General features: G+C 27.7%; 1 protein-coding gene and 1 pseudogene across 1 annotated transcript in view; one reads left to right on the top strand and one right to left on the bottom strand.

Annotated features, from left to right (window-relative positions):
* LOC105620833 overlaps window positions 1-6,934 on the top strand; it is a 16,307-nt gene extending 9,373 nt beyond the window's left edge. Inside the window, exons 3-8 of the mRNA XM_012202310.1 lie at window positions 1,764-1,882; window positions 3,282-3,698; window positions 4,823-5,074; window positions 5,351-5,670; window positions 6,134-6,314; window positions 6,434-6,934. Of these exons, the coding sequence (XP_012057700.1) occupies window positions 1,764-1,882; window positions 3,282-3,698; window positions 4,823-5,074; window positions 5,351-5,670; window positions 6,134-6,314; window positions 6,434-6,694 (1,550 nt within the window). The 3' untranslated portion in view covers window positions 6,695-6,934. The remainder of the gene's footprint in view (window positions 1-1,763; window positions 1,883-3,281; window positions 3,699-4,822; window positions 5,075-5,350; window positions 5,671-6,133; window positions 6,315-6,433) is intronic.
* A 69-nt stretch (window positions 6,935-7,003) lies between these two features.
* Window positions 7,004-18,402, bottom strand: part of LOC105620904 — a 67,453-nt pseudogene continuing 56,054 nt past the window's right edge.

Raw genomic sequence — 18,402 nt, 5'->3', positions numbered from 1 at the left:
TTTTAAATTTAAATTAATATATATATATTATTACTATATATATATATTATATATATATATATATATATATATATATATATATATATATATATATATATATATATATATATATATATATACTGATCGTTTTGTTTAGAGAAATTGCTATAAAAATTTCTCAAGAACGAATTAAGATTCATATCACTTAATAATGAATTAAATAAACATTTGTATGTAAAATGAACTTTGTTCAGAAATATCCATCTTTTACAGCTTGTGAAACATTTTTTTTGTGTAATAAATGCAAATATATCCAGTGATTTCTAATTATATGTAACATGCTTTAACCATTCTTTTTGTTAAGAAATTATGTTTCTACAGATTTATGTTTATATTAGATATTTATTACGTATACATTCTCTTTAAACAAATGAGAAATAAAGACTTGAGTGTTATAAAATTTTGGCCTATTTGCGTGTGTGTTGATAGACGCGTTTGCGATGTCACTGCCGGAAAATGCATCCAATCGCGTGCGATTATTACATAAAGTTCTTTTTGGAGAGGATATGACAAATACATTTAAGTAATATAAAAATTGTGATGTCATAACTTGACAGCAAGTCAAAGCAATTATTAAATCAAATATCTACAATCTTATTTACAATTTTCTACTTTCTGTATTTATTACTTTTTATGTTATTTGACGTAGTAAAATATTCAGTTTTACTTCATTGTTTTTGTATTAATTTGTATCATTAATTATCGAAAACATCTTATGATTTAATTCCTTACCATGTAATTAATTTAAATTAATTTAATCTTAATAAATTACTCACAAAGAATACTGACTGATATAAATTAATACTGCTTTAATTTCGCAAATTGCAACAGCGTTATTATTAACAGGATTATTATGAAATAAGTATGATTTATATGTGTATAATACGTAATAGCTTAACCTGCGAATGCAACTCATCGCATTGGATGCTACCCTTTGACCGATGTCGTGGTTTCGCATTTCTAAAGACGCACTTATATATCGATGATGATTTATTCATCGCCTTGACCTGGTTATGAACTAAATATTCATCATACATCTTCGTAAAAGAAGACCTTTTCACCACAAAGATACAATTTTTATTTATGTAAATGAGGATCAAATGTCGACATAAAAAATGAGCGGTTATAAGAGTTAAAATGATGCAACTTCTTTTTGCACAATATCTACCGAGTTCAAAAGCCGTCAATTTACTAACGTTTCATTTGAGTAATTATACATATGTTAGTGTTGATTGACATAGATTGTGGTGTAAATAAAGATACAATAATAGAGAGATTTCGAAAAAGAATCTATAGTTTATAATATACAAATTTCAATATAACAAAAATAAATACGTTGTAGAAAAAAATGTATAAAACTCTGCCAAATTATATTAGACATAATTATAAATATAATCATACAAATAAAATAATAGAAAGAGAAATTGGTGCATTAGAAATAGTGTTGAAAAATCTGCGATTTCTATACATATATTAACTGACTACTTGTATATCTATGCTTTATTATATGCGTCTTTATTCTCTTAACACATTTAGCAAGCTTTCTACAATAATGCTGTCTTCTCCTCTTTGTAAATAAATCGCCGTCTATTGCTCTTCCTTCTCACAATATTATTTTAAAAGATTTAAGTTTTTCAGTTTGCATATGCATCTATTAATAAAATTCAATAAAATTCATAATTAATAAAATTCAATTTTTTAAATTCAATTTTTCTTATTTATAGGATTTTCCATTGGAGACGAACTAGGCTTTAGTCAATCACTCTCCAATTTGGAAAGTGGAAAAAGAAGGAGCGTTCAAGCGAATAAAATTAATGGAGTTGCATTTACTCCTTTAAATGTAGTAAGTAAAAATTTCTAAAGGAATTCAATCTATTCAGTTCATGCTCGTTTACGTAAAATATTCAGAATATCAAAATACCAATTGTACACAATTATAATGTATGTTATACAATATGTATACATACATGTGTGCATATATATACATACACATATATATATATATATATATATATATATATATAGATATTTATATGTATATATTACTTGTATATATGTACAGTATTTATACAATAAAATATGTGATCGTTCAAATAAATTGAATGGGATGACGATTTTACTTTCGCTTATCATTTATTTCGCATTTATTTGTTGTATTTTCTACTTTCCTTTCTGCCCCGAAGCTCTTTATACCAACATTAACCATAACACGATCACTTACGTTATACTTTCGGACTGAACATCCTGTATGGTGATAAATGCATCAGAATATAAACGGTAACTACTCCAATCAACTCATGGAAAGTTCAATGCAGACGAGAATCAGCGTGAAAGCGTTCACTCAATCGTTATTCATGCTGGCGATATCCCCTTTGGAGATCCGCTTTGACCATTCTACAGTGTGCAATCTAATTGCATCTATTCAGGATGCAGCCTCTTGATCTAGCTTTGCGGAATATACGATCAATGATAATCATAAGATTATCCAGATAATGTTCAAGTACCCTAATAGTAGTATATTCTACAATATCGTTACTAACTTTTCATTTCGCAGCCGCTTTACCAAAGAAGAACTCATCTAAACACATAGTACATTACTTCACAGCTGATATTTCACTCAGAGAAATTTTAATCCTTATCGCAAAATTTTAATCGTTATATATGCAATCTAATTAAAAATTTTATATCAAATAATTACAATTTTTTAATAAATTACACTTATGTAAGAATCTTACTGCATTTATTATATCATTATTTACATTAACTTTGTGATTGTATGCGAAATATAATATTTGCTGGCCACTTTACCAATTGTGTTTAGAGGATTTAATATAAAGAGGATTATCGAAGCGACTATGATATATTGATGCTTTATTCACCTCAAAAGAAGTATGTAGGTTGGAGATCGAACAAGATAGATCGGTTTTTCTATATTGCAAGAAAATCTAAATTACATGAACTGCCTATATCGGCCTTGCCGCAACTGGTGCGTGAATGTCGCTCCGGCAGCATTCATATCACATATACCATGAATTTATATGAAGTATAAGTCTAGATTACGATTTTACTAACATTTCTTCAGGCAACACACGAATGAATGTGCAACTTTCCACAAAGTGTAGTTTATATTTCAAAATATGCTTTAAATTATTAGAGTTAGCGTTTATAAAAATTAGGTTTAAGAGATATTTAAAAAATTCTTTTCTTATTTTACATTAAACACATATCTAATATTTTTTTAGGCAAGCAATCGGGATGACATCCGTGCAGGATCGGTAAATAATCGCCAAGTAGTACCGCCCTTTAAGCCGTTGCCTATTGGAACAGTTAGACCGATGACCCAGCAACCTGAACGTCAAAAACTTGTAGTGAACGCAACAGCTCTTAAAACGGCACCAGCGATGCAGCAAGAAATGCTGCGCCAGCATCACCAACGAATTCATCAAGAAAATAAGATGAAGCAGCAGCAGAGAATACAACAGGAGGCATTGGCGATACAGATGTTAAAACAACAACGTCTGCAACAGCAGGAAGCTATGCGACAACAACAAATGCAGCAACAAAAGATGCAACAACAGCAGAAACAACAGCAACAGCAAATGCTCGCACAACGACAACAGATTATGGCAGTAGAAAACAAGAAGGATCAACTGGTTATGGTGATCAATTTTAGTGTCATCTAAATGTATTTAATATTGCTCTAATGTCAATTCAATTAATATTATTTTTAAAACTTTGAATAATAATCCAAGTAGAAAAATATCCGGGAAAAATCAACTAGCTAGTTTTTACTTTTTTAGTTTACTGAACAGTAATTATTTTAGTAATTGTAAGTAAATTGAGTAATTGGCCAAGAAATCTTGATTAGGTAAAAAATTGGTCAGCTGCTAAAACTAGTCAGATCAAAAGTAATTCGTAAATAGATTTGTTTTCATTTGCATTTTTTTATTCAGAATCTTCGCTTTCTCTCTTTTCAATACTTTTTTCAACTAGAATTTATATTTATCTCGTTTCAAGTGCAAAATTTTTTAAACAACAGCAAATTTAATAATATAATAGCTAGTTTTTACTCAGTAAAACTTAAAATATCCTGATTATCATTTTTTAGTTACAAAAAAAAATTGGACTGGAGATTAGACGGAACGTTTAAAATTATGGAATTCAAAAAATATCTAATAATATTTTTAAAAAATAAATAAAAATAAGAAAAGATTAAATAATTGGAAAAATCAAAACATAATTTGTTTATCTTTCATCATTTACAATATTACTATTTTCGAACATCTGATGAATACGTTAATGGATAATATATAATAATCTGACATTATTATAAAATATTGTTATTAATAAGATTTAAGACTTCAATACTATTATAAGAACAATTTAAGAATAAGTTTTATTCCTCATTTTACGCGATAAATTTTGTTTTTAGCCAATTAGAAATTTGTTAGAAACTGCAGGTTAATACTGCTAGATTTACTATCTAGCTACTACTCAAACAAGCATATTGGTAACATTATTACACCGACTTGCTAATAATAATCAAAATTTTTAGCCAATTCCCTACTAATTTTTTTTTCTCCTTGTCACTAATTTGTTTTCTCCTTAGGATTCCGTTACTATGTCAAACATATGTATATATTTTTAGCTGTATAGGTATTTGAATATTCTAAAAAAATTCTTTGAGAATTAATACTTGATTAAATCTTGATAATATTGACAATATGTAGCACTTTGTATTTGTTCGTCTCTGTAATTTAAATAATTTTTCGGTTCTCTGCAGCCACAAATAATAGCAGTGGCGGGAGCGATACCAAAACTACCTATTATCGCTGCAATTCCACCAGTTGGTATGGTCGAAGCCGAAGCTCTTCCATCATCAAAAGTAACGGCTAATTCAATATCATCAAACGCTGGCTTGCCACCTTTCATTGCGATGCCGCAATCATCAGCAAAATTGACAAACAGAATCAGTGGTAGCGACACTTTGTTACAGGACTCGGATAACGAAGTATCAAAAGATGATTTCACACAAGTATAACTGTATTTAATAACAATAACTTTATTAAAACTCTACATTATAAATATATATTATTTAATATATATTTATAATGTATATATTCTTATTTTGTTTATTATTATAGTTATTGCAGCAGTTGAAATAAACTATAACAATTTTAAATGATGTATATCTTGTCGAAAACTTTGATTCTTATAAAGTAATAAAATGTTGTAATATATTTTAAGTCATATGTGTATCTGTAGATATATTTGGAGATTATGAGTTTAAATATTATTACTATTTTTGTAGCTACCTTTGCCGAGCGACGAAATGGCTGCTTCAGTGAACGAAATGACACTGCTCTCATTGCATCCTCTTTCTGCAACTGATACTAGCCTTCAACAAAACGAGAAACGACAATCTATACAATTACCCAACAATTTACCTTCCTTGGCTCCCATTCAAGGAATGGAAACTTCATTAAAGGCTCTCGCAGAAGCAAGTAATATTACTCTAGAAGCTTTGGAAGCAGCAATTCTTCTGAGACAGCAACAACTTCTTAAAAAACAACAGGGACTCACTAGTACTACTAGTACTACTACAACATCCACACTTCCACCTCTTAAAAGGTAAATTATTTGTAATTAATACTTTCAATTTTCTTATTTAATAAATCCTATAAACAAGAATGTGATTAATTTGAAAAAAAAATACAGATTTTTATTTTATAAAAAATGAAATATATTTTGCGTATAAAGTATACAGAATGAACGATTTTGCTGGAAAAACAAAAGTTCTCTGGATACTGGAAAATAATTTTATTGGACATCAAAATAACTTTATTGAACATTCAAATTGATTATTAGAATATCAAAATTTTATGCAGCATAATCACGATATTTTTTAAATTTATTTATTTTAAATATAATTATTTTGACAGCAAACAAAATTATTTTCAAATCTGTATTCAACAAAATTTTAGATCTTTCAGCAGAATCATTTTTCCATAAAAGATTTTTCCATAAAAGACAATTGTATATGGTTAATTATTAAAAATTATTGAAAAAAAAACTTGAACTTTTCTATTTATAGTAAATACAATTCCGGAGCTACCAAAGTGATGAATGCGCCGCGAGAATACTATCCTGTTGGTTATGACAAAAATTTTGATGATAATTTCGCGAGTCGCGTCGATTTGCCAGATACGAGCTTTTATTGTGGCGATCAAAAGCATTTTCCGGGTCTTTATGCCGACGAAGACTTGGGATGTATGGTGAGGCTTTTAAAAACTACATTACATTAAAGCAATCTTAAAAAAGAATTTAATTAATTTTATTTAATACTCATTTCTGCTGTTTCGAAAATTCTTGAAATCAATTTTTGTGTGATTAGGTTTTCCATGTTTGCGCACTAACAGATGATGGTCTAATTATGAAGAGTTTCCTATGTCCAGAATCAACGTTGTTCGATCAAACAATTTTAAAATGCAACTGGTGGTTCTATGTAGACTGTAAATCTTCAAAGAACTTGTACGACAGTAATATACCTATCAGCAAAAGCTACCAGCTGATGAAAGCCTTGGCATTTTTCTCAGCGTACAAAAATCACGACAATAGTACAAACAACGCAGAAGAAAGTGAAGATAATTCTTGAACCAGCAGCAGATTAATCAAAAATTTATAGAATTAATCAAAGATTTATAAGTTCAATATTCAATATCTGGAAATCGTCTTGTTTCCATGATACAACGTCTCATCTAGTTTAAAAAACTTTTTTATTTGTATATACATATAATTTATTTTGTTAATAGAGAATAATAGTAAATAGGTATTTTAGAGAGAATGTAAATAGTTCATTGTTGAATAATAATATACAGTATGTTTTTGCATAAAATTTCTTGTACTAAATCAAAGTGTTGAAATAAAAAAAAAGCAGAGGAATAGAAAGTAAGTAAACAATAAGAAATTGAAAAAGCGTAATATTTATTAATGCTTAATATATATTTATGATTATGCAAGAACAATGCGGATTTAATTGCTGCATCAGATCATTACAACAAACCGACAATTGCACAATAACCGTAATATGCGATCTCAGTCTCTTCTGTTTCTTTATCAAATATCTTGCTTATACATAAAGTTATTGATGAAATCATGAGTTTCATATTAAATTGCTCTGCAGCATGCATATCTACATCTCTATACATAAAAAACATATAAAAATTTCATCTATTAATTATTAAAAATTATTTGTACCAATAGGCGACAAAAATAAAGTTTTAATTAGCGATATATACTAACAGGAAACTACTAAAGGCAGTTTTTTTTTATTAAAAAGTCATAATGAGCATGATTGTCGGGGAGATTTCTATTCAAAATCCTGCTTGCCTCGAGAACACGACAGACAGCAAGATTCTTTATAAAATTGATAAGAGCATAGCCGTGCTTGCGTGACTAAATTGCAGTTAGCCATATTGTCTTTACAAACTGGATTATCTTCGACACCTAAAATAAATAAAATATTAATGAAACATAAAAATACTATTTTATATATAATTTTTTATATAAAGGATTACTTTGTATATGAAAAGAATACGTTTTTAATGGAAGAATCTTTAAAAATTTTGATAGATACATAGATCTGAAAATAATTTTGTTGGATCATCGAAATAATTATGTACAAAACTCAAGCATGATGAGCAATATTGCAAAAAGTTTTAATATTCTAACAACTAGTTTAAGTACCCTATATAATTATTTTGATAATACAACAAAGTTATCTTTAGATCTGCAATTTTATATATATATATATACATATATAGCTAAATTTTTGGATATTTAGTAAAACATTCTGCGTAGATTTTGTATATGACAGAAATTGTAAAATATTAACAATATAAATTTAACAACGTATAATATTTACTAAATTTTCGATATTTTAAACTTCAAAATTTGCTTAACCATTCGTTATCTCAGGATCGTCCTGAACTTGAAGAATCTTGTGAGAATTTTCAAGCGCGTGTAAATCATCTCTGCAAGGATAATCATTGCATATCCTTCGAGATACTGGTCGATCCTCCTCTCGGCAATGAAGCTGATATGATTCAGGTAATTGACCATCTGAATTCAGACATCGGGTTTCGCGTTTCTGAATGCCTTTACCACAAGATCGCGAACACTGCAAATCGATTTTTGGAAGTAAGTACAATTTGTTAAGTTCTATGTAGTCTTTGAAATTTTAATTTTAAGATAACATTTTAATATAACAAAATAAATATTTACCGGCGTCCAATCTGATGTAAACCAATCAGAGTTGCAGGTACGCTCTCTGCATGATTTTCTATTCTCTGGTTTGTTCGCAGGACAATTCATATCTAACACAACACGTAGAGAGCCTCGAAGAGTTGTAACACATACAACGTCTCTTATTTGTTCACCTACATCACAACTTGAAGAACACTATAAAAATATAAAATTATTTTCGATATTAATTAAAATAAAAATATTATTACATTGAGATAATTGTATACATAGTAGAGCAAATATAATTATAAATATCTTTTCAAATTCTCATAATAATACGTAACATAATGTATATACACAACTCATATATCAACACATAAATTTATTAATAATTATTATAATCTTTGTGATACTACTTTTTACTTTAATATTTAAAAATTTTATAAATTTTTATATAGAAAATTATATTTAAGTTTAACCTCCGTCCACGGTCCTGTGAACCACTGACCGCTGCAAGTTCTATTACTCGAACAATCTCTGGAAGTCTCAGGTCGACTCGATTCATCGCAATGTTCTTCGTTAGAGCTTGTTTCGCAAAGAATTCTCCTAGTTTGAACACCAGTTCCACATTCTGCCGAACACTACAGTCGATAATTATAAATTGATAAAATCAATATGAAAATTTTTTAATTTCCATAATTTTAAATGTAATATTTTAGATAATACAATAACTTGAAAATTATGATTATTATATTTTTTGTCAGTGCCCTCCTTCATTAATAAATTATTATTATCAAAAATAAAAATTAATTATATGATTTTTTATTAGAACTATTTTTTTCTTATTGAATTTGCAAGTGGTAAAGACTCACTTGTTCAGACCACTCAGTGAATAACCACTGCGGGCTCTGAAGCTTCGCAGAAACAATGTTTAATGATGTTGATTTCACCGGACATGATCCTGAGTTACATGTTTCATTTGTCTCAGGTTTTTCTGAGAGGTCACATGGAGTATCTTCAGTAGCACAAGTTACAACCCTCGTTCTTTTTCCTAAGCCACAGGACACGGAACACTTTATAACAAATAAAATAAAAAATTACAATCGTTTAAATAATTATTGAAAATTGCAATCATTGAAATACATTAATAATTACTAACAGAAGAATTAAAAAGATTCTTTTTAGAAATTATTTTTTATCAGCGAAAATCCATTTAAAGACATTCAATTGATATCATTTGAAACGTTTTCGGTTAAAATTTATGGCAATTAGGAGTAGACTGTTTTATTCAACATAATATCGCTCTATTAATGAAATTTAATATCTAAATATCAAATTTCATTTGATATATCGTACATTTTATTTCTTTACCTCTTTTATATATAATAAATCAATTAAATTGATTAATTTTAAGTATATGTGTCTGCGTGAACAAAATTACCTGAGACCAAACACCCACGATCCATCGTGGAGTCAATGATTGAGGAGACGTCTGCGTCGACGTTTGCCTAATCTCCTCACACGCTGGCATTTCGCACACTTCGCTTATCGGAAGATTTCTCGGTTCTGTACAGGCACCATCAGCAATTCTCATCGTTAACGACGTTTTTACTTCCTGTACACACTCGAGTTCCCGTGTACGAATCCCAGTACCGCAAGAAGTAGAACAATCACTCCATGGTCCGCCTCGCCACCTTTGAAAATACAGTTTTTAATGTTTCTATTTTTAAAAGATATAGAAAAAAAAAAATATTTTTAAATAATCAGATTTGTGCAACATTAAAAAATATATTTATTTATTTGTTAATAGCAATAACATTTTAATATATATGTAATATAAACGTAAGTAATATTCGATATAAGAATTATATTCTTTCGTATGGAATATAAAATCAAGTTTACCTAGGAGGACATGGTATGGTATTACATCTGAGAATTTCATGCAACTTTTCTATCCCATGACATCTCTTTTCCGGTACTGGCTGCTGTGTGTGCTCTTTAATACACACGTGTTTGAATATCTGTACACCTTATGTAACATATAGAAACTCTTTGTATTCGCAGATCTCCACATAATTTATTATGAAACAAATTAATTATCAGTTAATTCTCATTTACCTCCACCACATGATTTGCTACATTCCCCGTGACCAATTGCTTTCCAGATGAATTTTCTTTTCCTATAACGTCGTGGTAAATACGGTGGCGATGTTACATTACTTATCGCTGATCCATTCTCGAATCTAAAATTAGATTTTTTGTGGTTATTTAACTGCTACAGATATGAAATTGTAAACATGATGCTTATCATCAAAAGATAGATTATACCTGCACGGTAAAAAAAACATTGTGCATTTGTATTGGAAACGGTCGGCTTAAATTTTTATTAATCGTTTGTGTTGAACTTTTTAATTTTAATATTATAACATATTCGAGTATTAATTTAACGTAATATGTTATTTAAAGACTTTGTGTTAAGTTAATATTCAATATTTCTTAGTGTTAAAATAGCATAATTTATGAGTAAGTAAACAAATAATGTGTTTTAAAACATAAATTCTAAGTTAAATTCTAAGATAAAGATGAACAGAATTCGTGTTACACTTTACATATTATAAATGTTAATTATATTAAAAAATATGTACTTTCACAATTGAATCATTTTTTTTTACTCAATATTTGCTGTTTTCTAACATCATTTGGTACATGTGTTGTATTCGGTACAAATTATCTAATAATATATAAAGGAGAAAGTGATATTATAGCTAATGTAGATATTGATGGTCCTTTTTAATATCTCTGCAATTAAGTGACGAATTCTAGCGATTACTACAGTAATGTAGATTACTAATAATCTGGTGATTACTTATATTAGGAATTATTTGTTCAATAGCTCGTTGAACCATGACACTAATATACCAATAATCAATAGCCAACACTTATTATAATGAATTTGTTACTTTCAAGTATTTTGAAAGTAAACGTTTCTGAGGTACATTTTAACATTTAATTACTACTTCCCCTACTAATTTTTAAACTTGAGCGTATTATTACATGAATATATATATTTTTAAGTGTATTGTTTGCTACTTAACATTTTATATGACTGTATATATTTTGAATTATGCAAATTTAAACAATAGTATAGCATTTTGCTAATGTGGCCCTTTATGGATATTGTTTCATGACTCATAATCTTTTTTTTGAGGCTTTTAAAATAATTATTTGATAATTAATTGTAGTTCTATTGTCTAATCTATACTTTATATTACGTGTACTATTTTTAATACTGCAGCTATATGCAGTTGTGTGAATGTATATACATTTATTTGTATACATTTTTAAATGTTTTTTACTTTTTTGTTAATTTTGTAACCAAATAAATTTTCTAAACGAAACTAATTTTGAAGACTATTTTTATGGAAGATCACATTATCACCCATATTTTTCTTCGAGTCATTATGCAATGTCGCCACATTTTTATTAATAGTGTCCAAAGTAATAAATATTTCGTAATGTAATTTCGTTGTTTGAATTCAGAATCGATTCAATAACATTTTAACAAATATAATTGTCAAGTTCTAAACTTAAATATTGATTATTAACAAAGTTATTTTAAAATGTAAAATGTAACTGAAGTGTTATAATAACACCTTTTCTTTTATTTTATTTTCAGATAAATTAATATATGTTAATTTATCGAAAAATTTCCTACCTTTTATTTTGTAAACTATGCTCAACGCCTTTATTGGAAACTATAATCAAAAAATTTTTTAAATTTTTAATAATTTGTTATGTATGTTTAACATGCAATATCTATCATTTTTAATAAGTAACTTTATAACATCAATTTTTGTCTGTTTAAGTAAAGTGTCAAATTGTCTTTTTAAATAAAGTGAATCTAAAAATTATATAAATAAAATAATAAACAATAGTTCTCTATTTTCTGTTACAAGAAATTTAAAAATCAGCAAACTTGATATTTTAAATTATTATAATTTTTCAAATATATGCTATTATAATGAAATAATACCTGCATTATGCGACAAATGATTGCTTCTCGATAAATTTGTATTTCCAGGAATCCGATATCGATAAACAATACCAGGATTTGGTTCTTGGTATAAAACCTACGAAACAACAAAAATTAGATTATATCTAGATTATATATAGATTATTATTCTACATAAATCTTAATTATTTTTAAAATCTATTTTAAAATAATTTCTTAATTATTAAATTATTATTAAATGCTTTTTTGTAATTATTGAATTTTAGTATTATAACTAAAAGTGAAAGAATACACAATTTAACATTATTAAACATAGAACCTATATGACTTATATGACAATTGTAGCGAGAAATCAGCAGTGAAAGGGTTAAATGGAACTCGGTTGAACTCATTAACGCCCACGATTGCTAGCATGCAACAATTGCTATTCTAGCCCCCATTGTTACGATTGTGTTATAACAATACCCATAATTTGGTTGAAGGATACAAAATATTTCATAAGATATGGAGCATAGTACATAATAATTGGGTATTTTTATTGTATAAATATCACTTTTATAAACTTCGTTGTATACAAATAATTATCATACATATAAAAATATGCATTTGCAATTAATTATATATTTGTGTATATATTTATTATAATATATTGTGAAATTACAATTTGTAATAAATGTTGATTTTCTTTGAACAACATGAAAAAATTATATTATTTAGATTAACGTTTATCATATTATTTTACCATGATATCTATGGATTCCTGTAATGGACCTGCGGCAGAAAAGCTTTCCAAATTCTGAGAACTTTGACGACGGTAAACAAATGTAGTTCCAGCTCCTTTGTATTCGCCAGACCAATTGATAAAATTGTTCCCGTTTAATAAATAACTGCCATCTTGCAATCTAATTGCTGCAAATTTATTATTATATTTTATTATATATTTCTTACAATTATATATAGTAAAATAATTATTTTAATTTGTTTAAAAAAATAGTCACCGTTATTAATTATCTTTGTAAAGTAAGTATATATCTATACATATTTAAACATATATTTTTATTACAACTATATCTATCATGTATATCAGAAACATATTGATTTAATTAAAAATAAAAGAAAATTATGATGACTGTATTTATTTGCGAGTAAACTACTTATTATTATATATAAACGATATAGTGACGATGCTCTTCGACACGTCGATTGACACGGATCACGCTAAAGCTGGCAATCATGATCATTTAAACGAGACATGGGCGCACAATAGCAGTCGTTTATGAGCTAATTTACAGTCGCGCGCGATTTATGTAATCCACATGGCACGGGCCGGTGCATCTAATTTAGTGAGCGATTCTCGTTCCATTTACAGCTTCGCGAAAGATAAGATTACATTATGTTACATATTTCGCAAGAAACAAATGCATTAAAGCTGACAGAAATGCATTCTGCAGAGATGAAGAATTTACCTTCTAATTTTTAAATCAATCTGTACCTAATAACTTATGCCGTTTTAAACGCGCTGATTCTCATTATCTTTGTTTTATGTTATCTTTGTTTGTATTTTAAAGTTTGAAAGAGTGCGTCTATTTTAATTATTATTGCTTTCTAAATTAATTTAAATGCAATTCCCTTATAAATATAATATTAGAAATAAATTAAATATAGCCTTAATTGCTATTATTCCCTTATAAAAATTCTAATTTATTAGAAACATTATACATATATATATATAATATACAAGGAGTACCTGATAGAACATTGTAATAATGTGAAAATGTATTCTTATTGTATCAAGGTTGTAAATGTTGTTCTGTCACATATTAATATTTAGTGCGAAAAGTAATACAAGCAAAGAAAAAAATAAGTAGGTAGTGTAACTTAAAAAGTTGTAATTGTCCACTGTGCAATTTGTATTTTATTTGGATTTGCAATGTTTTGAAATGTTAACAACTTTAACAATATTTTTAAAAAATTAAAATTACTTAATTATACATTTTTATAAAGATTGATTGCTTTAGTGTTATGATAATTTTTTGTAGAAAATTTTTAAAGTAAGTTTTTAAGAAAATAAGTTTTTTCTTTCTCCTGAAAAAAAAATGCATTTATAATAGACATTATAATAATGCTTTATAATGTCTCATATGATATAATAATATACGTATGCGCGCGCGCGCGCGCGCGCGTGTGTGTGTGTGTGTGTGTGTGTGTGTGTGTGTGTGTGTGTGTATTAACTAACTAATTTTTATAATTTTATGTTTATTTATGTTTTTATATTCTCTGAATACTTAAAGATTAGAGTTCATTTCATGAGAAGTAAGTTTTTATTGCTTTCTTTCGAACTATTCATTTTCACAGATTAAGTGAGGATAATAAGAAGCATGATCATGTCGGCGATAATAAAAGTTCCGATAGTATTGTTGTTATATTAATGATCGCAAGCTAGCAATTCATTTGAGCTTGTCGATGATGCCATCGTTGCATAGGTACACTGATTACGATCTGTTATTCGCATTCTGTGAAAGGTAATCATTACATTGCTTCTGGTGAGCGATGAATGAATTCGAAAGGCATCGCAGGCGACACAATGATGATTACCTTTACATGTAATTGAAACTTAATTTTTAATCAAATTTCAAATAATATATCACCGCTAAATTTGTTAAAAAATAACATTCTAAACATTACTTTAAATATTATTTTAAAATTATTTGATGCTGTAAACATTTTGAAAATTTTATTATATATTCAATTATACTTTTTTATTTCTATTGTTACTATTGTTACTATTAATCTTTTATAATTAATAGCTTTTATTTTTTATTTCTAATTTAATATTATTTATTATCGGTTTTATTTAATAATTATAATTTTTTAAATCTTTTTTTTGATTTAAAAAAAACTGATAAAATATATATCTTCTAAATTAATTAATAAAAAGAATAGTTTACAATTAATTATGTGCCATTGCAAATATTTTGTAATTTTCAATATAATATTCTATTAATATCATAATTTAATATTTTTTTAAAGGCAATCTTCAAGAATTATATAATATAAGTTTTATATAATAAATTAGATATATATATATATATATATATATATATATATATAATGCAAATTCAAAATAACGCTCGTTAAATTGCACAGCAATACAAATTATATAAGACATTAATGCAATAATCTTTAAAAAAACGCGGTATTCTCCAAAGAAGAAAAAATCAATTGATTTTCATAAAGTCATAAATCATAACTATTAATTATGAAATTTTTAATATATTTTGTTTTATAAGAAAATTACTATCTTAGATAGTAGATCCAGTTTTTCATTATCTGATTAACTTGTGGTTAGATTTAACCTGATATTTTATCCAATGAACTTCATCTATGATGATGTCATGAATAAAGTTCATTGAGCGAAACATCAGGTTAAGCTTAACCACAAGTTAATCAGATAATGAAAAACTGGGTCTTAATAAATTAAAAAAAACTGTGATGTCTGATGCACATAACTGTACTCAGATAATTAAATGGACATCGCTGTTTTAATAATTGAAATTGTTTCCAATAAATCTTAAATTTTTTTGACTTTTTTTTTAATTGTCATTTGATGTAAATGTTATATAAGCCTTAGTAAAATAATATGATAGTTTTATTGAAATAAATAACATTTTTATTCTCTTAAATCACATTATTTTTTTATCTCGCAGAATGCCGGCCGTAATTTAATTTTTGCAATGTAATAATTTACGGGACGACGATGATCTTAATCATCGGGTGCGATCGCTATTTAACCACGCTGTATAACGAGTTACCGTAAACTGTGCATAAACAGTGAGAAATCATGGTAGGTGGAAATGCATTCCTTGCAACCGGTTGCCTGCGATTTCCACGAAATCCAAAGCAATACCGCTGAATTATTCCTGGCGCCAATCGTGTAATTAATGTTAGCGTTGATAGTATCTAAACGCCAGTAAAAAGAATCGTTAGTCACGTCCTGATCATGTAATGTTCAATTTACATTGCAAAATACACAAAGTTGTATATGCATCGACATCAATTTATATTTTGTAATAAAGTAATTATTGTCAGCTTCCGTTGTATATTTTTTTGTATAATAAAAATTGTATACTTTTTATAATGTTATGACTTTAGAAAATAGAAGTATTAGAATACATTATTAGATAACCATAATCATTAAAAATATTAGATTCCAAAACATAAAATACATACATTGCTGTATACTTATATCCATTTACATAAACATATGCGAATCTTACGCGCTTAACTTATATTGTGCAAGGTTTAACTAGTAATAAAAGTTCAGAAATAGTTCAGCTATCTTAATTTATCTTCATCAATAGTCATAAATTCCCATTTCTCTTACCAAGATAATTTTGCGTGCGACGGAGTTCGGTCACGTTCAGTGCCAAGGCGCCACGTGGGACCACTGCCACCAAATTATAACCCGGTTCCAAAGTCGGTTCCGTGAAAATTCCATCTATCAGATGACCGTTGCCAAATCTTACGCCATCACACTAAAACAGTATAACATGTGCTATACTAGTCAAGAAATATTTATACGAGAGATGATGAATCATGCGACTTCAAGTCTCAGTGTTTAAAGTCAATGATCCGAGTGATCAGTTGAACAGATTGTAGATGATAAATGATTTCCTCGTGTATTTCTACTTTTCTAACTGTCAAAATGGAATCAGAATAAAAATTATTGATGTTGATCATAAAAAGAATTCATCATAATAGGAAGCGACACACCCAGCCTTTGGCTGATGCAGGTGGACAATTTATGCTTGTATGCATAATAAAAATTCTCAATTTCCGAGCGCGTCAGTTGTAATATGCTGTCAAAAATTGCAAGGTAATGCAAAAACTTTGCAAACAATACGTAAAACATTAGAAGTTACAAGATATATTTTTTAGACAACAAAATTCTTATCTCTTATATTTCAATTTGCGGAGTTATGTTTCATTTCTTTTTACTTTCAGCGGAATTATTATCACGACTTTGGTTAAGCAAGGTGATATAAAGTGCAAAGAATAGTGGCAAATTGTCATCTAAATTTATGCCATGATTTGACATGCCATGATGACAGCCATAATTTCGTTATCCTTTTCGTTCTCTGGATGAGCATTTTACATTTGCACAGTTATCGCAACTTACTGTTTTGCTGATGCACAGAAATAAACATCGAGCGTGAACCATTGATATTGGAAATTAGCATATACGTAAAATACGTAAGAACACGGTGTAGATGCATGATTCTTATATAAATATATTTTACACGAAAAGTATAACATATATATATAGAAAATATATATATAGAAAATTAAGAATACTAATGCGTCACATTCAGAATGATACAGAAAAATTAACTAAAAGAAAGTGACATTCTGTGATTAATTTGATATAAATTATAATATTCACATAATAATACATATTTTTCTAAAACATTTTACATAAAAACACCAAAATAGCTTAAACAAAATTTACTGTATTGAGATAATAGTGTTTCTGCTTCCTCGCCAGATCTCTACGTAAGATCATCAAGGTTAATTAAATGATCAAACGGTAGCTTGGATATATAAGATGCACGATTCGACATGAATCGCGATCAAAGTATTATCTCGCTGTACATGCCACGTGGCCCAGTTGCGGCACATGTACATATACATGAGAGAAAGAAAAAGAAGTCTAGCTTAATCTATACTATGAGCTTCTTCCACCCGCTTACTGATATCTGCAGCAATAAATTATTTCTCTTGCTCCTACGAATCATTCCCTCACTGCTTTGCTATCATTAAGTGATCTCATTAATTTGAAAATATTATCTACATTTCCCAAATTTTCTTCATATTTTAACAAAAGTTTAATAAATATACATAAAAAGTTTTGTTACAAATAATCAATAGTATATATAATCGTTAGCAAATAAGAGGTTCATATATATATATATATATATATATATATATATATATATATATAGTAGTAGTAGAGAGTATACTACTAACTACTAACGTAAACTTAAAATTAAAAAGTTTAAAAAACGTTAAAACGTTTAAACGGTTAACTTAAACGTTTAACCGTTTAC

The sequence above is a fragment of the Atta cephalotes genome (assembly GCF_000143395.1).
Source record: "Atta cephalotes unplaced genomic scaffold scaffold00030, whole genome shotgun sequence".
In the NCBI taxonomy this organism is placed as follows: Eukaryota; Metazoa; Arthropoda; class Insecta; order Hymenoptera; family Formicidae; genus Atta; species Atta cephalotes.
The sequence above is the reverse complement of the archived record's forward strand: the minus strand, read 5'-3'. Positions and strand labels throughout refer to the sequence as shown.